General features: G+C 40.9%; 1 protein-coding gene across 1 annotated transcript; it reads left to right on the forward strand.

Moving 5' to 3' along the window:
* The first annotated feature begins 4,735 nt into the window (after positions 1-4,735).
* Positions 4,736-16,684, forward strand: LOC146246953 (SMAD family member 3). The gene is made up of 8 exons (XM_084681917.1): positions 4,736-5,145; positions 8,818-9,011; positions 9,234-9,368; positions 10,730-10,855; positions 11,760-11,978; positions 12,196-12,333; positions 12,427-12,571; positions 12,855-16,684. Exons 1-8 carry the CDS (start codon positions 4,943-4,945, stop codon positions 12,976-12,978), a joined length of 1,284 nt encoding a protein of 427 aa, XP_084538043.1. The 5' UTR covers positions 4,736-4,942; the 3' UTR covers positions 12,979-16,684.
* Positions 16,685-26,820: the final 10,136 nt, after the last annotated feature.

Consider the following 26,820-nt stretch of genomic DNA (forward strand, 5'->3'; position numbering starts at 1 on the left):
CCAGGGTGGAAATCCACATAAATTGATTTGAAAACTGTCATATTTTATATCCCAGTCCTTCTACCCTTGCTAACATTAGCATCCAGTTTCAATAGGAATCATCTTTAGTGAAACCTATTCAGAGCACCCTAGAATAAAGTCACTGCTTTAGGATAAAGTCTGTGTACTGTGAATGTTATTAGGATCCTAATGTTAAACGGCTCACTTCTGGGCCAGGATTGGTGTTACCACAATGTTCCTAATCTTGGTTTGCACATGTACCCAATATAATATGTTTTCAGTGAAAAAGGTTGTGAAATGTGGTGAACAAAAGCTCTTTTTGTAACTTCACCTAAGACTAGGCTACAAAACAACTCGCAACTTCCCGAGTGAGAGCTGTTAAAAAGATAAGCTTTTACACACTTACAACTTATTCCAGGAAGAACCAATTTTTCATCCAAAAAGTAATAACAGGGATTTGTTGATAACACATTATGGAAACATTTAACGGCAACATTAAAAGCCTATGGAATATGATAATGATAATAGCAACAATAACAATGTTCTTCTCTCTCATTTTGCAAGTAGGGGAATACAATAGTAGCCCAAGGATATTATTTGCATATCAACTACAGAGATTCAATGGGCTGTGACCAAATGCTGGATTGTCTGTGCATAAAATATCTTAGATTGGCATGCCTAAATCATATAAATGCAAATGAAAGACAAGAGCAGCAATTATGTTCATGGTTTGAGTACATTTTACAGTGTAGGTGAAGGTGGAGTGTTTTTGGTCAATATTATGCTCAACATAAACTACTTCTACATCTATAATGTAATCGTCATCAACTACTTGTAATTGAATGACAATGAACCCTAGGCTTACCTGGTATAGTTGAAGAGCAGAAAAATATATTCATTTTGCTTTGAAGTTTTTAAGTTTCATGCATATGTAACTAGACTGTCACCTTTTTTTATTTTTCATCATTAAATATTTCATGCTTCTGGTAGCATTTCAATCTAATCAAAACATTGGATTGAAATAATCTTATAGAGGTGATTGCAGTGACAAGGTTTTGCCACGTGAAGGCACCACATAACTATACTTCTGCAGCATTTCTTAACACTGATGCTCAAAACAGGATCATTAAGAGAATCCACTCTTTCATCCGGATATGCTTTCTGTAAAACAAATAATTTAAAAACCTATTGACGGTATCAGGTTAGACTAAATGGTATGGAAACGTTATACTATTTTCCAGCCATTATATTAAACACTGTGTAACAGCAAAGGGCACAATTAGGTTTTCTGTCTAATTAAACTGTTGCTTTTACATTTAATTCATACATCGTCACAATAGGCCTTATACTTTCCCCTTAAAATATGTATTACAATTATTGTGTGTCATAAACACACAGTTTAATCTCAACATTTACGTTTTTGAACTAACCTTAGTGAGTATGGAAACATCCAAGTCATGACTCATCATCTCGCTGTTGAGTCATGAGTAGCCAGAGAATGACAGAGGGACATCATACTGAGTTCACAGTTACCAGTCTGCAGTTCTGTATACTTTATGCCTAAAAACAGGAAGCAGTCATTCAGTGTGAGTCATTAAGGAGATAGCATGGTTGTGAGAGGATGATCAGCATGACTATACACACTCCTACCAAAGCTGGGAGAACCCAGATGTGACTCAAAGGAATCAATTCACTGTATTTCTCCCCATTTGTAAATGTATGAGGTCTGACTAAAGTGAACTTTGTATCACCCAGAAATCACACCAGTACAAAGGAACAGTCACTTCAGCAGACTTTGCTTAGCTGAGTGGGCCCTCATCATGTCTGACACATTGCAGTTTGAGAGAACACAAACATGTCACATTGTGCCAGTGTGGCTACTTGTCAAGGATGACAATACCCTGACAGAACGGTTCACCAGTCTAAATTGTGCGACAAAAATACAAATCATTAAAAAATGAATACAGTCTTCTGTATCACTTTGAATGGTGCTATTCAGGACTGGATGTTTAAGCATGTTCTATATTGAGTGCTGTAATCCTCGTTCAGCTCCCAACAAAGACAAAAGTCCAAAAACAAAGTTTGTCTTCTATTATGTTATCCATTCCCAAAAAGAAAATAACTCGTCCTGTTGTTAGTGTGGCAATTAGTACTAACTTGCGCAAAAAGTAAGGTTTCCAACAATTTGTTTTCCAGGAAGTATGACCTGACAAGTTTCCTACTAAAGTTGTCAAATACCACTGCCCAAAGAAATAGGGGTTGGGCTTTCAGTACACTATGTGCTTTCTCAGACTGGGAGCTGTCAGGGCAGCTAAGATTGATGGCTCTCATAGTATTGCCAAGGAGATTTGAAAATATTACCAAATAGCAGCTGTCAACAGTTTGCCCCGAGCTTGGTTATTAAATGTATTGAAATGTAACCATTGGTGTCTATCAGGTAAATTCGAAAACACACAGACACATTTATTCACACACACATAGCAAGGGTCAGCTTTCACTCTGCCACTGACTTCAGCATAGTTTATTAGACTCAGCTAATTGCCATTTGTTCTGAGTACACAATTCCAATTGTATTCCATGTAAACAGATGGGTTTCAGTGGAGTAGATTTGTGATAGTAAGTATTATTATTATGACATGAGCTGGGACACGAAGCAAAAGTGCTGTAGTTCATGTTGTGTCGTCTCTAGCTACAGCCACAGTAGCTTCATGGGTACAAATTACAGATGTATCAGTTTTGCATGAGCTTAATTTAGACTACAAGTTATTCAGATGATATTAAACAAGAAGATTCATTCAACAAACTTATTAGATAATACTGTTAAAGAGACCAACTTTCAAATTGTAATAGACAAAATTACATGTGAATGCATTTTTTGCTCAGACTATTTGTTACTCATGAATTAAATAAAAATGAGACTGAGACTGCAACTCAGCTGGAGACCACCTCTTTGAAAAAATGTTTGTTATACTTCTTGTCTGCAAGAATGAAAGGTGGACACTGTCAAAGCTTCCAGCTGATGTAAAAATATACATTGCTGTCTTACTGAAATAGATTAAAGGGAAAGGATCTGTCATGCTGAAAAACTGCTATATTTTTAGTTTAAGTTGTGCAGTGTGCAAAGGATGAATAGTGAACACTGGTCAATATACCAGTGTGCGTACGGGGACCAAAGTAACTGTGGGTTGATGTTACTATTGTAGGATGCTAACTGTCAACTGGTGGATGGATCAAAGGTTTATGCTGCTTGGGGATACAGATTTACAGTCCCTTCTATCCTTTGAAAATTTCAGACAAAAAAGAAAGAGATTGTGATACAGTAGCTACAATTATTCTGTTAACTTGACCATGTGGACGGCAGCAAGCTACATATTTTCATGCCGCACAATGGATATTATTTTACACTTATGAACATTTACTAATGACATTTCTCCACTTTCAATTGAATTCAAGATTCCATCCAACTGGAAAGACGGGATGTGCTGTGAAATAGTTTACTACTTTTTCAAGTGTTTGCAAATAGGGCACTCAAGATTTGAAACCGTCCGCAGTGAAGAAATCCTTTTGAAGTCCAGGAACAAAGGCACTCACAGGCTTCAAACTACAGGCCTGCCATCCCTTTCTGTTTGAGGATATCAGCTGTGCCACAGTACTCCTACATCTACAGTTTGTGCACTCAGGTCTCTCTGCCCCCCCTGCATGTGTGCCCAAGTACGTAACATTTACCACATAGCATTATTCATCTACGTGGGGTGCCTCGATGATAGTCCAAAACTTTATGTATCCGTGTTTGTGCATGCATAAGTGTCTGTGTGTGTGTGTGTGTGTGTGTGTACTCACCAGCTGAATGTACATCTTGCTTGCGCTATAAGTCTAATGATTGCCAGTTCCCCATTGCACCCTGTTTGGAGTTTGTTGAGGCAACATTTACTTGAAAGTTCTCTAGACTCTTAGAACAGGCATGTCAACAACTTACAGTTTAAAAACAGTTAGACTATTGCTTTGTTGAAGTCAGTAGGCAAAAATAAATCTATCATTTATCCAATAATAGTATTACATGCCTTGCATAAAGCTTTAATTTCAGACTGTGCTTTGTAACAAGCTTGTTTGTGTCCTAACAATAGTAAACAGCCTTATACCAGTTCTGAGACAGATGCAGTAAACTCAATGTTAGGGAGTGAGGTGATATTATTATTACTTTATAACTTTCCATCGACCATTTCGTTTACAAAATGCACTGTTTTCATTCAGTAATATGATGAAAGACGCTTAATATAGCCTACCCCCAAAATGTGTAGTAGCCTACATTGTGCCTTGCAGAGACAGCAGATTTTTACCAGCTGCTCAGTCTGTAGGCTTTCACAGTTCTTCTCGGTCTGAATTGGTTCCTACCTCGCGACGGTATTTGCATTTGAGTCAGACTTTTTGTAGACTTCAGGCTTATCCCTTATGCGGCGGATGACTCTGAATTGGGAAAAACTTTCTTGACAAATCATCAAACTACGTCCTTGACAACACATATTTAAATAAATAGCTATAAACTATTGTAATAGTTTGTTGTAAAAAAAACTAAACCAAAAAACCCAAAAGGATAAATCGTGTTGAACTGTGTCGTGCGCGAACTATAAGAAAGCAAATTACAATTCAGACAGAGCTATTTTTGTCTGCGGAGTGTTACTGAATCTATTACTGTTAGACAATGCACACTACTCACACACGCACACACACACATGCACTACTCGCGTTGAACTCGAACGAACTAGACAGTGCGCCGAAATTTAAACAATCAAACTTTAAATGTCTGAGTTTATCTGCGTGTTTATAGAGCTGCGTGTTCTTTCTAATTTCTCTTTCTGTAATCTGCCACTTGGTTTGTTTTTTCAAGAGGATTTCTGTGTATATTTGCAAACGTAAGGACTGATAGGACTTTACTGAACTCAAAATGTCAATTTTGCCTTTCACTCCCCCCATTGTGAAAAGGCTTTTGGGTTGGAAAAAGGGAGAACAAAATGGTCAGGATGAGAAGTGGTGTGAGAAAGCAGTGAAGAGTCTGGTAAAGAAATTGAAGAAAACGGGCCAACTGGATGAATTGGAGAAAGCCATCACTACTCAGAATATCAACACGAAATGCATCACCATACCGAGGTAATGTCTACGAGTACTGTGCCATACCCTCAGTTCTAGCCCCGCTCGTTACGCATTTTTTTTTGCATTAAATGTTTTACAAATGTGCTGTTTCAGGGTGGTTTGTCTGTGCACATTTAACATAATTTTATGGTCCGTGGTCTCCTGTTTATTTAGTTTCCTGGTTGTCAATCCCAGACAACTACTAGCTCTCAAATCCAAGTTTTCTTTTGAGCACATTAGTTTCGCATTGGTCGTACATTGAGCATGCGATTATCTGGATTGCTTGATACGGAATATTGGGGTCGCTCTGCATTCGCTAGTGCAGTGCACAGCATTTCAAAACACAAATGGAGTCGAAGTTATATAACTTGGCCTTAATCTGGGGCGGTCTCTGGTATAGTAGTTTTATGCGTGGGCAGACAGTGATCGGATTGTTTATTATCACTATGGTTTGCATCCAAATCAATCATTGTCAGATATTCAAATGGTGGTCTTCGTCTTCCTGCATCCGACAGATTATATTACAAATGTAACCGAACAAAACAGGTTACTTGAGCCAAATGCAATTTCTGTAACCTTCCTGGATGATAGCAAATACAGCAGTCATAACTGGGTGTAGCTCAGTGGTAGAGCACTTTACTGCTGATCAAGAAATCGTAGGTTCGAATCCCTTTTGAATGTTGCTTTGGATTAAAGTGTCTGCTATATGCAGCATAGTTTTATTAAACACACAGGTTGATAGCCTAGTGCTATGCAGTTAAGCGTCCAATCAGCACAAAGTTATGATGACATGAATTTTGTTGAAGTACTGTAATAACATGTTTGCTAGTAGGCACCACCATGGTATCCTCTGTGTGGAAGTGCCCACAACACATCAAATGCTTCTCTAACCATCAGTGCCCCCAACTGATGCTGCTGTAGCAAAGCAGGAGACTGGCCTTGGAATTGTAGAAGTATTAGTGTTGCATCAGCAGAAACAGTCTTCAACATCTCATGCTCTCACCCTACCCCACAGCCCCTACCCCTAAACCTAGCGGGCCTATCCTAACTAACTAGGGGCACTCCATCCCCAATGATCAAACTTTCTCTTTTTCACGTCCTTCCTTTACCCATCCCTTCTTTCTGCCTTTGCTCTCTGCTCCCTACCTCTTGGATAGGCCTTTGAGAAGGTGTGAAGGTCCTGGCTTGGTGCCCGGGCCCTGATGTCTGTCTTGTCCACACACGTCTTCTGGATGTAGTGTGGAAAGAAGAGGAAAGTTGAAAAGACAGATAGACAGAGAGATAGAGATACATTGAGATGAAACAGGAAAGTTGTATGTAAGGAAATAAACAAAGAGGATTTGGAAATGTGGAGTGTGAGGAAGAGAAAGAAGCAAAGACTCACAACAAGTAAAATAGTTAAAGTAATACTTTGCCTACAGCAGTGTCTGAGGTTTCCTGGTTTGGCAGCAGCTCTGGTTAGTCTGGGCAGCACATGAAGAGACACGGGAGCTGATAAGAGTGATAAAGCGGCTTTGTTTTCTCACCGCAGACAAGTGGAGAGAACAACAGTAAGAGCACATCAATGGAAGTCTGTGTGTGTGCTTGTGTCTAGGAGATAGCAGGCGCAATTCTTGACACAGTCAGACACATATTGGGTCGCAAGCCTGTGCGACACCCTGTCTCTCCCTGACACGCTTCAGCGTGATGAATGAGCAAACCCGTTCCTGTAACCGTGTGTGCACCCTCTTTGGCTCCATGTACTATCACGCACAAACTGTGCGTGCACCTCCATGCACCACCACACCACTCTGTAACGATGGAGACCACCACCCAAACACTGGGGTTGGTTCCTATTTAAACGTGTCTCGTTTGAACGGATTGTGTCTTTATCCATTCGTCTGGGGTCACGCACACACATCTGAGTACCCTGCATCAGTCTCAGTGTACACAGTCACAACAGCCATACAGTGCATCTCAAGCTCTGAGTCACCCCAGACAGTATTGTTTGTCCTTCAGTGATGTGATCCACACTGAGTCTGCCTGTCGCAGCTCAAAAGGAGCAGGCTGGTGAACTGCAGTCATTGTTTGATTATCTGGATAGAAAAGGTGATACGGCACCGTCTGATGTAATCTATTGTACGTGTGTGTGTGTGTGTGTGTGTGTGGGTGCGTGTGTGTGACAGAAAAAGTGTGAAAGAAAGACAAACACTCCAGTGTGTGTGGAATGTCAAGTTTTGGCAGATGGAGACAGTAGCAAGACACTGCCTGTCTCTCTATGTTGTCGTCACCGTGTGTGCGTTAAAGAGTGACTCACTCTGGCTCACAGAAAGGGCATGCTCAAGTCTCAGTGTGGATGGTGCAGTTTCTGCAGACAGAGGCCCGAGACAGTAACTAAACATAACTCTACCAGCCTGTCCACCTCCTGCGTTGAAGCTCCAGTGCGTACCATCGCCCTGGGAACTCATTCCTTCATGTTTAGATGTAACCTCAGTACACAGTGTGTGTGTTTGTGTGTGTGTGTGTGTGTGTGGGGGGGGGTGTACGTGTGCATGTAAGGCGCGGCCAGTCCCACCAAAGGAATGTGCTGCCTTGCCAAGTAACATACTATGGAGGCCTCAGGGAAGGTATGGGTTGTTTGGTTCCAAAGGTGGAAGAGTTAGATTAGAGAGCACCTTGCCACGGCCTATCCCGTCTGTGGGGAGAAACGCACACCCACACACACACCTGTACACATTTTGTACATCCCTCAGATAACATGCCTGCCTTTGTGATCCTCCGGCCCCCACTATTGCTGCTGTTACCACAAATGTATCATCTATGCGGTCATGCTTGAGAAAGTTATCATAAACGTTCAAGTTTGGCCCTGGTTAGACCATTAGTCAGCTTTCGTACTTTTTTTCTTTGCCTCCCCCCTCCCCCCTCCATACTAAAGGGGGTTGTGTGTCTGCCCTGGATTCCTGGAGGCCTTGCCCTGGGCAGCCATGCTAGATGAACCCAGCTGGCCTTCTCCATTCCTCATACATGCGTAAGAGCACACACTCTAGAAGCATGTCTCTTCTGAAAATGCATGCACAGACACTCATTCATCACACACAATACACACAGCCCTCATCAGAGTGAAGCCCACGGGTGCATGTAAGTTCAGACTGTCCTCGTGTACTCCCCTCGCCCTAACAGAGAACATCCGCTGCTTTAAATACTCATGAAGGGTCTTTGAAGAGACTGATGATTGTCTGGGTCCAGACTAGCATAGAGCAGTCAATAGGGCTGGTCTAAGACAAGGTTGGTGATGTTTCATCTTGCCACGTTTTCTATCCATCTTGCTTGTACATCTTTCTCCAACAATGGACTCACTGAAGCCCATGCACAGCAGTTGAATCTGATGTTGTTTGAACTTGTTTGTGTAAAACCCTAAAACAGCACATCTCCTCAGGGGACGGCTAACCTGAGAGGAGAAGAGCTTGACAGTTGTCCCACCCCATTTCGAGATAGCCAGATGAAAATGAGAAAACATGTGGAAAGCTGCTGCCAGTGTCTGTTTGGAATATCAGGTTGATTCAGGGCAGATCGCTACAATGAGATAATTAGGCTCGTCTTCATGTCCTCGGGTGACTCCACTTGTATAAGTCAGCCACAGGGCTACATCTTGCTGCTGTTCCTATCCAATGGTTACCCACTTGTCCTTTCTCTCATTCCCCTGTTGTCCAGGTCTCTGGACGGCCGTCTCCAGGTGTCCCACAGGAAGGGGCTGCCCCACGTCATCTACTGCCGCCTGTGGCGCTGGCCAGACCTGCAGTCCCACCACGAGCTGCGGGCGGTGGAGCTCTGTGAGTACGCCTTCCACATGAAGAAGGACGAGGTGTGTGTCAACCCCTACCACTACCAGCGAGTGGAGACGCCAGGTAACAGCTACGTGTCATCTCTCACCATCATCATCACATGTCCCACAGGAATCATACAAGTTCATGCGCGCCATCCACCAAAGGGCGAGATTCTAGCTTGCTATTTACATGTTACTTCATTATAATTAATTGCCATTGTTGTGAGTGACTGTGAGCGTCTTAATGGACAGGGCAAGTAAACAAGAGGCTGGTGTGTGTGCCTGCATGTGTATCTCCCTGCAGTACTGCCTCCAGTGCTTGTGCCCAGACACTTGGAGATCCCAAGTGAGTACCCGCCATTGGACGACTACAGCCACTCCATCCCAGAGAATACTAACTTTCCTGCCGGCATCGAGCCCCAAAGCAACTACATACCAGGTGAGATAGTTTGGCGAAAATATTTTCTTTGTTTTGGCTAACAATAGAATGTTCCAGAAGGAGAGATTTTAAGAATTTTCCTACGGGGTTTCTCCTCATAAATTGAGAAACTGTCGTAACATAGTTGGGAGATATCAAAGCAGAAGAGAGTACACTAGAGAAACTACCTTACAGGAGGAGGGACCAAACACAGATGAGTTCAAAGTGGGGTCAATTGAGAGAAGTTTCCTGGTTTTTGATACTGGTCACGCACAGGCAATAAAAGTCATAATGTAAGATAAAATGAAAAGCTTGTACCAGGCTCACACTGGACAAACTCTTACAATCTTGTTACTTTGTGTATACTGTACTGTGACTGTCAATGCAGCTGTAACAGTGCAATTTCCCCCAGAGATGAATAAAGTATTACCGGTACTCTAAAACTCTGACGTGAAAAGCAGCAACCCAAACAGAGCCGAGCATTGAAGATGAAGAATACAAGAATAAATGATTTTGTGATACAGTCAGCCAGAAGCTCCAAGGAGTTAGCATTACCTTTGTTTTTGACTAAGCTGTGTCTGGAAAATTGTCTACGCACACTGTGCAGTTTAGCAGGGTCTTTCTGGCCTCTGGGATTGCAATCCAAAGTTCACCCATCTCATCTCTTGATTGACTCATACTGAGGTTGGAGCTGAGCCAATGCAAACACACACTGTCCCGAGAAGGTGGAGTAGTGCTGCCTGGCATTACGTGTCTGTGCTGTCCTGCTGGCTTTAGATCCAGCTTGTGAAATGCAGAGCAGCCCTCGCACTAGCAACCACACACAAGCAGCTAATGTTGGTAGACCTGCCCCTGCTTGTGTATACAGTTAAGCATGAACAGTATACATACTGTAGACCAAAAGTAGACAGATTTCATGCCCAGTTGGTTATGGTATTTAAATACAACTTTTAAGTACAGAAGTACTTTGTTCCTTAAGGACATGGAAAACCTTTATTCCAAGTCAGTCTTTCCAGTTTCAGTCCAGGCCAGATTTTATCGGCCAAATAAGTTATTCTTAATACTTTAATATACTATGGTTTTAAACGATCTTGCAACCTATGACCTTTGAAAGGGGTGTGTTTATCAACCAAATGAATACAAAAAATGAAACGCTCCAGAGCCAGATCAGGGTCAGAGAGGTTGGTGACAGAACACAGCTCAGAAGATTTAAAGTAATGTAAATGTATTGCATGTTAAAATTAGTTTATGTGCATAATATTAGTTGGAGTATGTGAAAAGGGTAACCGTTAGATTGGAACAGCAACATCATCTCTGTAAACTGATGTTTTGTGTCTTTGTAAACGTGCATGTTTATGTTCATTTGTATGTGTGTGTTTTAGAGACACCACCGCCAGGCTATCTCAGTGAGGATGGGGAGACCAGTGATCCTCAGATGAACCACAGCATGGACACAGGCTCCCCCAACCTGTCACCAAATCCTGTCTCTCCCACACACAGCAACCTTGGTAGGTCATGTGTGATTGCATGGCTTTGTGTGTTTGTACACAAAATGACAGGAGCACAAACCAAACAGATGGGTGTTCCACCCCAGCCGTCCTAAAGGAGTGTGCTTCCGTACTGTAACAGAGGAAGCTCTGTGATGAAAGATGGCCTTTGTCTCTCCTCCTGTGTGAACTGCTTCCATGCTAGGACACCCGTGAGCTCAATACAACATCAATAATAATATCCTCTCTTCTCATAATGGAACGGAAAACCACAGGGGGCTTGAGCCGTCAAGCTACAGGTGAAATAACAAATGAACTTTTCACATAGCCCTGGACTAGTTTGGGGAAAACTTACTTCCAAGATTTGACACCAATGCTGAGATTGCCAAGTTTAGTGGTAAACCAGGGTAGACATGGTGTGTTACCAGGAAGTCTCCGGCCTTCCTTGTACCTGTTGAGTTTTCCACACTTCTGGTTTATGTTTCGGGGAAATGATGTGTTTGGCTCATATTTGTTTTCTGCATTTTCTTTTGTTCCCCACACTTCTTTTTCTAATTTCTTCTTAATAAACTTATTTTCCTTTGTCTGTCTTCCCAGATTTTCTTCTTCGCAATATGTCCTCAGTTTTTTGTCTTATCTTAGTCGAATAAAAAGGGACATTAATAATCTTCAGTTGGCACAATTTTCCTTTATCACAATTTTTTGCTTTTCTGTATCTTCGTAAATTACATTCCTTTGCTTGTTCTACATGTCTTTTCCCTCCTTCAAATCAATCCTTTTAAAATGTAAACAGAATATAATTATATATTATTTTCTAATAAAATTAAATTAAAAAAGCATTACAAGGACAATTTGGATTTTACAAAACACAATGTAAAACCAGTACAGTTAAATGAAGTTTCTTTGCCTCCTTTTCCCTCTGCAGACCTGCAGCCTGCAGCCGTGACGTACTGTGAGCCGGCCTTCTGGTGCTCCATCTCCTACTACGAGCTCAACCAGCGTGTGGGAGAGACCTTCCACGCCTCTCAGCCCTCCATGACAGTGGATGGCTTCACAGACCCATCCAACTCAGAGCGTTTCTGCCTCGGCCTGTTATCTAACGTCAACCGCAACGCCGCTGTGGAACTCACACGCCGTCACATTGGTAACTACATTAGCCGTTGTACCACCGTCAGGTTAATATGCTGTTCTCTGTCACATGCCACACATTGTTACTTTTGTAAGTCATTGTATGTATGGAATTGCACGCCACTGTGATTGGTGTGTAACTTGGCAAGATGTATCCAAGATTGACGATGCATTTACGATGTAAACAAAGGTGTTGGTTTGTTGTCTGATGTTGTTTTCCATGGTCCCTCCAGGCAGGGGTGTGCGTTTGTACTACATCGGAGGAGAGGTTTTTGCCGAGTGTCTCAGCGACAGCGCCATATTTGTCCAGAGTCCCAACTGTAACCAGCGCTACGGCTGGCATCCCGCTACCGTTTGCAAGATCCCACCTGGTACGGATCTGTATACCCACATGTCATTGAATGCTTGTCTTGTGGTCTTACTCGTTGATGGTTGCCTAATTGTCACGTGATGGCTTTCCTCAGGTTGCAACCTGAAGATTTTCAACAACCAGGAGTTTGCAGCTCTGTTGGCCCAGTCTGTGAACCAGGGCTTTGAGGCCGTCTACCAGCTGACCCGCATGTGCACCATCCGCATGAGCTTCGTCAAGGGCTGGGGAGCAGAGTACAGGTAACAACATTTAGCCAGACGTTTACTTTAAATCCTCTTGATCTGATTGTTTTGGTTAAAAAAACAACTTTTGTGAGAGAACCTGGGGCCATAGTGTCAGTCAATTTCTGTGATACACATATAAGACACATCCCACAACTTCTTCACAAGACCTTCTTTGCTATACCTGTTTCCTTTTCCTACATTCCGTATGTTACCCAGCCCAGCTCAGTGATACTGACAGGCACGTCTGCAGCGAGAGGGGTTGTGCAAGCTTGTCACTCTCTGTTAATCTCTCTCGTAGGAGACAGACGGTGACCAGCACCCCTTGCTGGATTGAGCTGCACCTCAACGGGCCCCTGCAGTGGCTGGACAAGGTGCTCACTCAGATGGGCTCCCCCAGCATCCGCTGCTCAAGTGTGTCGTAATAGCCCACCCCTTCCTCTGAACCCCACGTCACAGCATCCATCAGTAAGCCAATACACAAACTAGGAAACCCGTTCATGCACCCCCCCCCCTCCCCCCCCCCGTGCCAACTCATCGTTATTGGTAGCCCTTTTTAATACGCTGGCACATTGGTGGTGAAAAGGGGTGAGTGCATTAAACAGTACCATTGAAGTATTGTCTCCATAATATGTCCATATTTTTTATGTTTTTAATGTACAGAAAACACTTTTTTTACATCTAGTGCCAAACTTGCTATAGCATGTGTGGTCAAATTTCTTTTCAAGTACATTCTAGAATGTGTTTTTGAAGATTATTTTTCTGTCTTTCCTTAAACTCTCATATTGTAGGACGTAATGACAAATGTAGATGTTCCAAAAAATGTACAGATGGCATGGTTGTTTAGCACACACAAAATTACATTTTAAACGCACTTAAAAGGTGTGAATCTCCTCAAAATGTCCATATTTGAGGTTGGTTATAAATGTCTCCTGTTGTGCATGAGGGAAATGTATGTGTGTCCTTTAAGGCACCTGTATTATACTCGAATGGTTATACTCGAACTACTTGAATGGTTCTTTTTATCACAAGAATGCTCTTATTCCCTCCCTAGAAGTCCCTTTTTTCATCAGTGTAAAGAAAACTTTATGAAAGTATAGAGTTCATTTAATGTGCAAGGAAATGAGTGGTTCAGCCAAGATTTCTTTTGTTTTATGTAAAAAAATACTTTCCACATGGTCTGCAGGTAACAATTTACACAAACATAGATAGAAAAGAAAAACTGAAAACATAAGCAACACAACAGCACGATATGTCACAGAATCTCCCCTCCAAACACATGAAAGGTTCTATTGCATCTTGCTGTCTTCTGATCCCTACCAAAACATTCTCTAAAGAAGCTACCCCACATTTCAGTAAATTTGGACACAGAATCCTTCAGTTTAGCTAGCATTAACTTGTATGTATGTATGTATGTATGTAAATCCAATTCGTATAACTAGGTATGCTTGTATGTTTCCAGTTCCTTAGTATAATCCTGACTGCATTAAGGAAACCTGCAAAGACTAATCCAAACTGTGCCGTAAGTTCAGGTGGTAGAACAGATTTGTCTCCCGGAAAGCAGAATCTTGCCGAGTTTGGCAGCTGATCCAGCTTCTCAAACCACTCGGGTCCAACATGGGGAAAACAATGGGCCAGTCCCACATCAGATGTATGCAGAGAACTCATTTCCAGCGCTCATTGCTTTGAAGTCCAATAATATCAAAGAATTTCTGTAATTAATACATCACATCTTTACATCTCTTACTGGCCAACTCCTGTTAAGGACAGTTTTCTTGTTAAAGCTCAATGTTGAGCTCCTTTCGCCATATTGTCCTCAAATTTTATGTTTCACCATACAGAGCATGTGTTGCCATTTTATCAAATACAGAGGATAATGGTAACCTTTAAAAATCAACGTGATTGGTGGTATTTCCCCCTTGGTGGTAAGTCCCCTTTATCAATTAAAAAGTATTGAATTTTTGGAATTAAACACTCCATTCCCAAATAGTTCAGCAATTGTGGCTAAACTCTTAGTGTGCCATACCCTCCAACATTATCACTCATCAAGCGCCCTCCAAATTGTCCTCTCAAGTAGCATATATTGTACTGGGTGCCATGTCTTAGTTGGTTCGTCACCAGTACCTTGGGCGGATTCCCTCAATCCCTCAGAACAGAGAAGTCTGTCAGTGTTTGGCCTAATCCATCTTGTTGGAAACAGTCCAGCCCTCCAGATCATTTCTCTGATCCTAGTTGATTAGGTCTGTGGATTTGAACCTTGGTCCAGATGTCTCTCAAAACAGGGTATGATTTGTACGTGTATTACGGTTCATCCACATGGAAATGTTGCTTTGCTGTAAGTGATTTTAGATTCTGTGTTTATGATTGACAAGGGGAAACACAAATGTAGGTCTGTACTGACTTCCCAGTGATTATGATGGTTATACGTTGAACGCTTTGTTGCTCAGATGTAGCAGAGGATTATTGGGCCACGTCACACAATTACATAATTCCTCTAAAATGACAATACAAATGTTGATAATGATGGCACCTCAGCAGCCAGCTTAGTTGACAGACTGAACTTTCCACACAAAGAAAAAGAAAGGCCTCTTTGTAAACAATGCATACAATTATTGAATTTGAGACTAGTCTGAAAGCCTTTACAGAATGCCGTTTTGTATTTGCATATGATATTTTCAAAACTGTTGACCAATTTCCTACATTTTATGTTTTCAGATCAATTAATTTGTCTGATAGTATCTAGTGAAGCAAAACGTATTGTTCCTCTGCCTTGCTACTGAAGCAGATATAAATCATTAACGTGTAATTTACAGAAGTTTAGACTTTGTGACTATTGTGACCTCCCCAATTTACATCCACATTTAACAGAGCCAGATGTTTAACTATTCATTAGCATAGACCAAGGCAGTGCACAAGCATGCACATTCTAAAGTGTTCAACCTTGTTGGTCTTAGGGACCTTGTCTATTATGGTTTATCATTGATTTGATCCTTTTTAGACCACCTCAATGTTTGAAATGATAAACAAATGCATGCTTTCTCTTTGTACTGGATCTGTTTTGCTATCAAGTATTTTTTTAATCTTTTGTGCATCTTTGCATTCTTGTCAGCATTGCAATTGAGACTAAAACTGCTGGCAGGGTCTGTGAATGCTGTCCTTGTATTTTTGTACCAGAAAGGAAAGTGTTTGGGGGAAAACAGAGTTTATTTTAGAAACGGAAATGGTTGGGATTTGTAGATACACTAAAGAACCAAGTTTTCTCACTCTTTGGGACCTTATATAATGTGCCCTCTTTAAGGAGTAGGGATGAAATTGTGTTTATGCGTATGCACCTGCCTGTGTTGGCAGTTGTGTGTTTATTCATGTGTCTTCGTGACTTGTGCCCCTTATGCTCTTTATGATTTTGGGCAAAAGGAGAAAAGAAGGGAAATCATGCATGCTGCCATGCTGTGTGATCTACGACAGTTGCATGCTTACATTACAGGCCCCTCTATATAACATACTGTTTAGATTGTTCCTTGAATGGAATTTGGGCTGAGTGTTTGCATTGCTCCTCACTATGTCTAAACAGTACTTTACATTGGCATATTTAGGAAAGCAGGTGCTAGGGAATATGGCTATCAATAGAAAAAATGTGCATTCTCAAGTGTCTTACCTCTTACTAGCCCAATGGTGCTACCTTTTTACATGCAACACCTAGAAAGTGTGTGTAAAGATAGCTGAAAAAGCATATATAATCTAAAGTTTCAGGAGATGAGCCAAGGTTGTCCATTGTGCATCACTTTTTCACCTCTTGCCAAATATTGTCAAAAAGCGTCTCCTAAACAATTTCAGATGAGGTAGTATCTACTGATCTGAGATTAGATGTTTTAACTTGTCGAAAAGGGTAAACATTTATGTCAAACGGTTGACAATTAAAAACGCCATAACGAATACATTTACTCAGTAGGGAACACGTCTTCTGAACGCTCTTCAACAGATAGTGCTTGTTCTGTTCTCTCTATTTTCCTGTTACTGTACATATTTGTTGTTTGCTCTGAATTGTTTTAGATGTTTTATTTGTTTAAAGATATACCCTTCTTTTTTCTCTTTGAAAACTGTCAAAAAATAAATTGCTATTTGTTTTTGTTATTGGTATTTATGACTATTTCATACTTCATACATGTTTTACACAGGACAAGACAGGTGTTGAATGGAAATAATTGTTTTTTTTACTGTTTAACTATTTAACCCTAACTATGTATGTTTTTGGCACTTAACAATACTGTTCTTGGCAAACTATTTTACTTACCATAAACAATTAGACAGATATTGTTAATTATGTAGAATGTTACTAACTTAGATGATAAATTACCCCCAAGCTCCAATAGCATGACAACCCAATGCAGTTTACAGTATCTTGTAACTCTCACCATGATTGAAGATAAGCATCTCTGGTAATGTGTTAGACGAATCTCTAGTTATTTGACGATACCTTTGCCCATAGAAAATAAACATAATTAATTATGGACCTGCAGCATAGCTAATCTAACCATACCAGCATGCATTGTTGCTCTCAGGGAAGCTTAGTGCCTCTGTAATCTGCTATCACCAAGCACTTGACTGCTTTGTTTCCTTAGTTCTCGCATCTCCTGCATTCAGAACAAAGGGTTCAACCACCCTGTGGGGCTTCTCTGTCCTTCCTCCCCAGTGGTAGTGTGAACTTCAAGAACTACTCCACAATTCCGCCTCTCCTTTATATATTGAGGATGTGGTCTGGAGGAAAATAAACAACACTGGTGGTTTTATGAATCATTGATGTGTTAAACTGTGGAGTTACATGGTGAGACCCAAGTGGTTTGGGTGAAAGGCACTGTCACTGAGATAGATTTTCAGTTGAATTTTTAAAACAACAACATTCAAACTATAGATGCTTTTCTTCAACCACACTGAGTGCCTAGATAAACTGCCTTGGGTTGCCTTGTCTCTAATTTGAGGGTAATTTCTTATCCAAGTTGGCACAAGCTGACAAAAGGCTCATATCACCTAGGTTATTTCATAGGGAACAGCTTGTTCCGGGTGTAGCTTTTCCAGTCTGCTCTGGCACAAAGGAGAACAAGCTATTCATTTTTCATGACCCTTGTGACACCTTTTTCCAGACTTATACATTCACTGTAGACTAGACAATCTTGACACATCAGTTGGTTTTCAAGATCTCTCAAGGTTAAGAAATATGTATTGAAAAAAGAAGTAGACAAGACATTCGGTTCCTTGAATAATTTTGTCAGTGTGCATCAATTCTACATGAAAAGTTCACTGACAGCATTCAACGTTCATTCAAGGTGGCATAGATGAGGAATGTTTTACATAGCTATTGTTGACATCAAAAAGGTGACTGAAACTGTAACTCGCAGCACGTCTCCACTTTTCTCCCTCCACAATATAATATTCTCAATCCCATTTAATCTTATAATATTTCTTGCATATTACAATGATTAAGACTTGACTTGATTAGGGACATTTCGACTGACAATGTCTAACAATATATCTACTATACCGTTTTGGACCGTTTAGACTGGTTCCTACATTATTATACCTTAATGAGGACAAAACCTTATTAGGAAAGGTAGAAATTTGTTGTAGACTTAAGTTTTAAATGAAACGTCGCCATCTGCTGGCTGTGTACCATTGTTGCTGCAGCCACGTTATTAGGCATTGGCTCGGCATAGCCTTTCATGATACACATGACATTTCTCAATTCGTTTATTACGGTGTGTTTCTCAAAGGCGGAAAGGCAAAAAAAATGCAGGTGGCTGATTGGATAAGTTGGAGGAGACAGATTGGATAATGACAGTCTGTCTAGTGACTGTCTCACCGCAAATGTCAGTCATTCGCTGCCAAAGAACGTGTTGGTTAACAAATCCGTCTTCCAAATTCGTTTCATGTTGATCAGGCATAACTTGTAGTTAACCCTTCCGACCCGGTTGTCTTTTACTGGCCCTACCCTATCAATGTTGTGTGGAAAATAATCTGCTAGGCCTACTTGTTTTCTTTTCCTTTTGCCTTTTATTCTCCGAAAGGTGTAGAAATCCTCACAATTCAGCAGAAGGTGGAAGAGGTTGATTATGTGTCGCTGCGATTCCTCTTCCTCAAAGTCTCACTAAAACAATGCCTTTCACTATAACAGACTACACATAACACACACCGTCACTCACACCTTCATTCACAGAGTGTACCGTTATTCTCAACAATGTATCAGATTCCAACATAGTCAGAAGTCAACATTTTAGCCAGCGTTTTTTTAGTGAGTGACTTGTTATGTTGGTGAGAGGCATCGCTGCGTTGTTGACAGATGCTATTGGGAGTCGCCAGCCGCCACCGACCGGTTTGTCCTGCTATGGGTGGTTGCACCCCACAGCTGTCCGACAGAAACGGGTAACCTACCTGGCCTCGCATGCCAACAAAGACATTCGCTCAATTCCCTGAGACTGGCACCCACTGGCCCCCTGCCCATTCGCTCACCGTCCGTATAGCGCTCACTGTTGGTATGCCTGCCAACACTCGCCCTCCCCTATGCCAGCAATGACGCCGTCACACTTTTACAATTGTAGGGCTTTCTCTTTAATATCACTTAAACGTGGACTCACATTGTCCTTATTTAAAATAGAACATGGTTGAGATCAAACCAGAACCCATTTTTGGTGTTATTGTCAGTTTGACACTGACTTTGAGTTTTCAAGAAAAAGAGAACCAACAGCATTAGGATACTAACCCAGTGTGAACAGTGAATCTCTCTCTGTGTAGGGTCTAACATTAAACTTTTAACTAACTAATGACCGAAAGAACATGGCCACTTAAAGGTAAAAAAAACAAAAAGCTTGGAAAAAAATAGAGCAAATGTATCATATTTACTGGCTGTCAGTGCTCTGATTAATGTTTGACCATATCCTCTGTGAAAAGGTGTTGGGGATGTGGAAAAAATCCCAGTCACTGACCTGAAACTAATAACATCTGACTTCAACAAGCCGGCCAACCTGAGAGCGTGTGCAGTATTGTTTCTGATAGCGGTGGGTTCAAGAAAAACATAAAGTAGCAGGTTCATACCTTGACCTTTTAACGACATGTTATTTCGACCTGACATGCTGTAATGCTGACATATAGGCTATAGGGTTGGAAACAAAAGTTGGGTTAAGCTAACATCTGTCCTTATGTTAGTTTGGCATTTATTAGATATGAAAATGAATCTCTTGGTTATAGAAAGGGTGCTCTGATTCAAACTCTGATCCATGACTGCTGTGAGCACCCTACATCCATATAATCTATTAAAATATCATAAATATAGGTAATCTGCCTTTTTTCAACTTCAATTGTTCTCATAACAAATGATTGCAACGGCTTTGCCGGCTATTATATCTTATTACTATTCTGCTTGTGCAACTCGCCAATGCATTAGATGCAAAAATTCACATGAACTCATTTCGAAGGTCTCTTGGCAGTTAATTTGTCGTTGCAGAAAAAATCAGAATGGGACAGAAAAGCCAACAGCTGGGACATAATGAAGCTTTCAGGCACTTGTTCTTCCCTCATGTTGAGCCAGGCCCTATCTCTCACCACCAGATGTTGTGCTATTCTGTCCAAAAAAGCATACGGAACAGAGGAGAGCGATGAGCCATCTCATCATACAGCAGATGATCAATTCATGATTATCAGGTGATGCCGAGGTTAATTGCTTCTTTTGTGTTTAGCGTGTGAGGTCCTGCCACCAGCTTTGTGGTTGCTATCAGTGGATGTGGTGGCATGTTGTCTTGGTTTGGGTTGTATCACCAACATGGACATCACAACTCCAGTCCATCTACCTGGCCATACTGTGGTGTTGTGCTAATCCCGTGCTTTCCAGCCGTATCTCTGATCACATGACCCCACTCCTTTTCTATATCATCAGTCCCCTTCAATTGAACTAGTGTGGCCCCAGTATAGATGCCATGCAGTTTATCCTCCTAAACCCCTGTTACCTCTTTAATGCAAACCTCTGGTACCCCCACCACACACCCTCTGCTGCACCAACTGTCCCACTGTATCCTAACTCCCAGCCTAAACTGACAGGCGCCAATGCAGAGAGCTGAAGATGCTTTGCTTATTTGGAACTCTATATATCTGGGTTTCACCATCCATTTGCACATTTTCTTTATCTCCACTCCTGCGTGATTGTGTTCAGACTATGGAGTGCACCTACCTGTGTCACTGACCATCTCTGGAGAAGAGGATCCCACTGAATTGCTTCTCCCACAGTTTCTGAGCTTTCCTGGGAGCTTTTTTTGTCTTCTTTGAGGGTTTTAGTTTGGTTTGTGTGCAGGCCTATAGACTTGCGGGGGACGGGGAATTGGAGTCACAGCGAATGTGATTGAACGTGTTGATATATTTATGTTAATAAAGAGGTCAGAGCTATGTTGAATACTCATATATAGTATTAACCAAGTAAAATCGTTAACAAACATGTTTTTTTTGTTGGAACAGTTGGAAACTTGAATGACACCAAGAGCATAGGGGAGTTCTTGTGTTTGTTTTCTCCTGTTAGGAAGGATAGTGTCTACTCACAAATAGTGTCTACCCACTGGGATTAGTAGACTTAAAAATATAACAAAACAAGCCAAACATATGAAGACTGGTCTTCTCATTTCAAGAGGGAGGCACAGTGTCGGGTGCACCTACATAAAGACTAACCATAAACGGTAAAAAGGTAAAGTAAGGTATAGGGCCTAGTACCTATACCTGATATTTCAAAGCTAATGTAAGTGTGCAACTGTCACATGGGCTTGGAGTATGTACACTGGTGGCATCCTATGTTTGTGTGTGTTTGAAAATCATCTGGCTCGTGCTCATGCTCAGATGTACATGCCTTGGGGCTAATTGGCAGCAGCAGCTGGAAAATTACCTCTGAAGGGTAAAGGTGAAATCAGCTTGCCAGCTGTCGCACACACACACACATCCACACGTACATATATACCGGCGTGTGCATATTCATGCTTACAGACCACACTCTCACACACACACACAATTCACAGTCATGCATCCATGCTTACTTATATACACACATGCATACAATATACCACTGCAGACATGGTTTAACCCACTTGCTATTTATGATGTATGATAGTAATTCATAAAGATGTTATAGGTTACCAGCCAATTGAGTGCAAGGAACTATAGGCTGAGGATATATTGTGTTTTTTTCTGATACACAAAAAGCTGTGTACTTAGGTTTATATAAGTTTGAACTGGAAAATAGAATGTTTCACTAGAGAGCAATATGTCCCAGTTCTCAGTCTGAAAAGCTGTCAAAAATGTCAGGTTTGAAGCATTCCATAGATTCTCAGCAAGCTTTTTAATTAGTGCTCACTGTGTGTGTGTTTGTGGGTGAGTGTATGTGTGTTCCTTAAAAAAAAAACATGCATACGCTGTTAATTACACTCTCTAATCTACCCCTTGCCAGTAGCATCATGTTGCAGGCTAATTGAATTAATTGAGGGTAGATGTTTCTAAGTATAAAATTGATTTAATGAATATAATTTATGCATTGCCCCTCAAAAAGCTGAAGAGAGAAAGGTATTATCAAGCCCTATTTTTCCATCACAGTGCAAATTAGATTATTTTGGGGGCATTTTGTCACTGATCAATGCACTTCTTGATTCCCAACATCTGGCAACCGACTGGAAACTCATTGAGTCCAGCAGTAACGCTATCGTCCTCCCGTCATTAGTTCTCTTGATTGCCGCGAGGACCATAAGCAATCGCCATTACCCGATGTATCGCAACTCATTTTATCGAGCGGGGGGTTGGCCTGCTTGTCTTCTTCAAATTGGATGCGGCAGGGAAATTAGGCCCTGATTTCTCAACATTATGAGAGTGATAATGCAAGAATAAAAGAGTATCTCGCTTCAAACGCCAGATTAGGCTAATAGAAGTCATTACGCAGACTTGCTTTTAGAGCGCATGGCTGGTGCGATTTAATGCATTTTCCCTACGTTGAAGGGAAATCCCAAAGAATTTGAATTTGACTTTATGCACAACGATTTCCTCCCCATATTTGTGAGGGCCACTGAAAATGTACTGTCACAGTTGTGTCCGTTTTTTGATGAAAATCCTAAAAGCCTATTAGGGAAAATAAACTAAACTGCTGCACCGGCTTTAATCAAATGTGCAGTCAAAATGATTAGCTAATTTACTGAAATTCTTTAGATGTAATTACAAACAGATGGAAGACTTTATTTGCACTTAGGGCAACTGAGCAGGGGAAATGCTGTGTGAACAACAATAATTAAGAAGTTGGGCTCCGATTTTCCGAGTTTTGTGCAAATAATTAAAGCCTTTATGTTAATTTGCTGTAGGCCTAATTAGCCTACATGCGATAATTAGCCTACATGTAAGCTATGCTTTTCAAACAACAGTGCATCACCTTTATGCCTTGAGGTTAGGAAAACACAAGTTGTTAATTCAATCCTTTATTATGGCTTAATCCATGACAAATAATTATTTATATGGACGATGCCTATAGCTCAGTGCGTCTTCTAATGCATTGACAAGAGGGCAGAGAGTAGGCCACTAAAATCTGGTCTGGTCTTGTGAGGCAACATTAGTTCTTGACAGCAATCCTTCAAGGATTAAATTAAACAGTTCAACTGTCGGAAAGGCAGTTAGCTCATTCCTCAAACTGTTAGGCCTACATGAACAGCTTGTATCCACCCTATAGCTCTGATTCAGCAAACTTCAGCATATTCCTGTTTTGAATATGCCAGTGGGTTTCATGCATGGTGTTTTCGCTGAGGGGAAGAACTTATTCTTCTTTCGTGCGTTTCCCATATAGATTTTTGTGACGCTTCAGGCCTATAAGAATCTGTGCCAGGAGTGTCAGTTAGATGGATCACTGTTAGCCGAAGCTGGAATAGCTCTGTGCTTCTGACAGAAGGCACAATTCCACGAGGATCAAATAAATACAGATGTGAAGTAATTAGTTGTATTCCCTAGTAGGCCATTCTAGGCATGGTAAAGATGTAAGGGGATTGGTTTGTTTAACCACGAACAGCTTTCATCAATTTAAACAGGAGCAGAAACTGCAAGGGCTATGACCCAGGTGGCTAGAAAGGACGCTTATGTTAAACATACACTTAGATAGGAGTGACAGGCTACTTTGGGCCTTTTTCATCAACAATCTTGGTCAGAATGATTATGGAGTTGTCATTCAGCCTTGATGACTGTTTTGCCTGGTACTCAAACAAGTAGGATGAATACATGAAATTAGTCATGATGTTAGCCTCTGCTGCAGTAGGCCCAGGAACAGCTGCTTTCCCTTAGCTGTCCACCGGCAGAGCCTTGGACTCAAACATTCTCTAACCTTCCACTTCACCCCACCTCACAGCTATGACTCAGGATAACACCTTCAGACTCTTGCACATCCTAGCACCTATAGTTAATTTCACTACACTGTTTTGCATGTACTATTTAATCTGTACTTATACAGTACAGTATAGCTGTTTACTGCCCAACATTTCATTAGCTATGTACTGGTAGGCTCACTATGCAAAATGATAATAAAGTTTAATCTCAACACAAATAATAATGTTATTATGTAAACATTTTGTATAAACAAAGAATACATTGCTATTGGAGTCTTATACAATACTGTGCATGCTACATGTTGAGTTTGTCTAAAGAAATACCATCCCACCCAACCAGATGTCAGACTGTACAATTGCCAGGGAAAGGACAGCAAATGTTATTGATGTGGGACATGTAACCACAAGGGACACTTGAAGATCTGTCCCTCAACAATAAATCTTGGACATGCTTGTATCTGTGCTGTTATCTGATAGAACCATAATATAATCATTATGCTAAATGCGCCTTTGAAAAAAAATCCTTCTCTAACTGCAACGCATAATTATAAGAGGTGGTATATTTGCTACATAATACTACAACGAGGTGTAATGTTGCATCCTGCTCGAGACCCAGTTTTGCCCTCGCAATTACAGGCCCCTTCAGATATGAGCGTATTTAAGCGATGCATTGATTTAATATGTTTCTAATCAGGACATACAGCTTCAGGGCCTAAAATGTAAATTTTTTCTCTTGCTTACAAAGTATCCTTTGATTTTCTGTCATGCCCATAATTACCGTATTTTGCTTCTAGAAAGGGGGAGAGCTTTGTGTTGTCTAATTATGAGGTAATCTTTGCCGTAGCGCCAGCATGTTGTTTTCACCTCTTTGTTTTTACTTGGCACTCATCTCGCTGCCTGTGAGGCCATGGCAATAGCTCCTAGCTAATAGCTCCTAGCTATTATCTCCCCCTCTAATTCATGTTGTGACACAGTTAAGACTAGAGTGGGGGGGGGGGTGTTTTGTATGTGTGGTGGGCACTGTAATTTTTGTTATATCAGTGCAGTTACTTACTGTCGTAAACGCTTGAACTGTTGCCGGCTTCTTTGAGGTTGTAGAGAGAGAGGTCCAGAATGTCTATTTTGCCATCTGGTTTCCTAGGCAGAAAGTGAGAGGGCTAGACTGGAGGAGTGCTCAGAGTACTTAAGGTCTCTGGCCTAGATGAAGCCAGTAAGTCGTGTTTTGTTGCATACCTTACACTTACAAACCGCGACAAGCCTGTTTACAGTGCATTTAATTCACATTGATCCTGTAACAAATGTGGCCACGCCCCCGCCAGAGATACACTTAGCTGATGTCCGCCTGTAGCTGGAATCGAACCCGCCACTTCTGACATTCCAAGTGCGACCACTACCAGCTACGCCAATAAAAAGCTAGCGACACAAAAGTAACAGTTTCCGTAGAGCCGTAGAACAGCCATGGCAATCTGTTACATTTGTGATTAAATTCAGCAAGCTGCTAATGGTTGGATGTCTAGCCACCCTAACTTACCGTCAGTGGAGAGAGTCTAAGAAAGCTTAACACAGCAATTAACAACATAATTACTGTAAGTGGCATGGCTATTGTGCCATTGAGCCATTGCACATCCAAGAACAAGGGCTGTATTGATCCAAGGGATTGCCAGTTAGCATCTGATTGATTGGCACATAGATTGGGTTGCGTATGATTCGTCGACTCGGTGGATAACAAGGTTATGTGTGTGGGGATTGTGTGTCTCTGTGTAAGTGAGGACTATAAGTGTTTTGATGTGGATGTTTGATGAAAAAGTATGTTTCTGCACTATCTGTGTGTTGGTGTGTAGGTTTCACCCAAGAGGATGTAGTCATGGTTTTCAGACACACTGATAATTACCTTTCAAACTCACTATCTAGCCAGAGTACTCCCGAACATTCACACTAGCTTTCAGACATACTTGTATGTGTAGTGTCAATCTCCCTTTTTCTCACACACACAAGAACGTTCCTTAAACACAAGCAGAAAAACAAGCTGGCCAAATTATTTTACAATATCAAATTAGCAAATAAGTTGAGCAGAGTAAAAATGTTTCAGCATTTATTTTTTATATAAGTTGATTAAATCATTGTTTGTTAATTTAAGATTGAGAATAACATGCATATATACTCTTGTAATTACATTCAGTAAATATTGTTAATAGACAGAAGAAGAAAAAATCCCACTGCAGGGTCTCTTTAATTATTGAACAGATGCAAAAGCAGTTTGATACTTTTAATATAATGGGATGTGGTTGAAAACTTCTCCTCTAAGACACACACATGAACATAGTTCCCCTTAAAGCAGTCACACTTAGGATCCAGTTAGAGGATGTAGGTGAGAAGATGGTTGTATAGTCAAACTGAACGGCATTTGAGAAAAAAACTATTGACAGTTAGGGTTATTAAGGCATTTCCTTAATAACCCTATAAGGTTATTATTACTGTAAAATAAGGAGTGTGGTAGAGACACATACACATGCACATGCATGTACAATTAACTCAATTTACTTGGTAGCCTACATTAAGTGTTGGAATCTAAATCCATCTGAATTAAGTCAGATGAAATTCAGTCCAGGTATTTATTAAACAATCTCATCATATGGTCTTTACTCACAAAGTGAAATGTGGTTCACCACAATTAAATTGAAATGAATGTTTTCAACTTGTTCAGTTCTTTGCTCAGTTAGAAAATCATTTGATTGTTTATGATAATGACACTATGGTTTAAGACTTTACACATTTTTGTGTAATGGTCAATTATTCAGAAACACACATTGTGACATCAGAAGCAACTCCAGATATGCAGGGTTCGGATATAAATTTAATTCTACGGAGCTGATGAAATGATGTGTTTATCTTACACAT

The sequence above is a fragment of the Hypomesus nipponensis genome, chromosome 19 (assembly GCF_054491055.1).
Source record: "Hypomesus nipponensis isolate SF chromosome 19, ASM5449105v1, whole genome shotgun sequence".
Taxonomy (NCBI): domain Eukaryota; kingdom Metazoa; phylum Chordata; class Actinopteri; order Osmeriformes; family Osmeridae; genus Hypomesus; species Hypomesus nipponensis.

What these genes read in the sequence shown, in the direction of transcription:
- LOC146246953 (XM_084681917.1), top strand. Translation starts at nt 4,943, where the DNA reads ATGTCAATTTTGCCTTTCACTCCCCCCATTGTGAAAAGGCTTTTGGGT. An exon ending in ACTCACACGCCGTCACATTG is followed by an intron (nt 11,979 to 12,195) that starts GTAACTACATTA and finishes TGGTCCCTCCAG; the next exon opens with GCAGGGGTGTGCGTTTGTAC. An exon ending in GGCTGGGGAGCAGAGTACAG is followed by an intron (nt 12,572 to 12,854) that starts GTAACAACATTT and finishes TCTCTCTCGTAG; the next exon opens with GAGACAGACGGTGACCAGCA.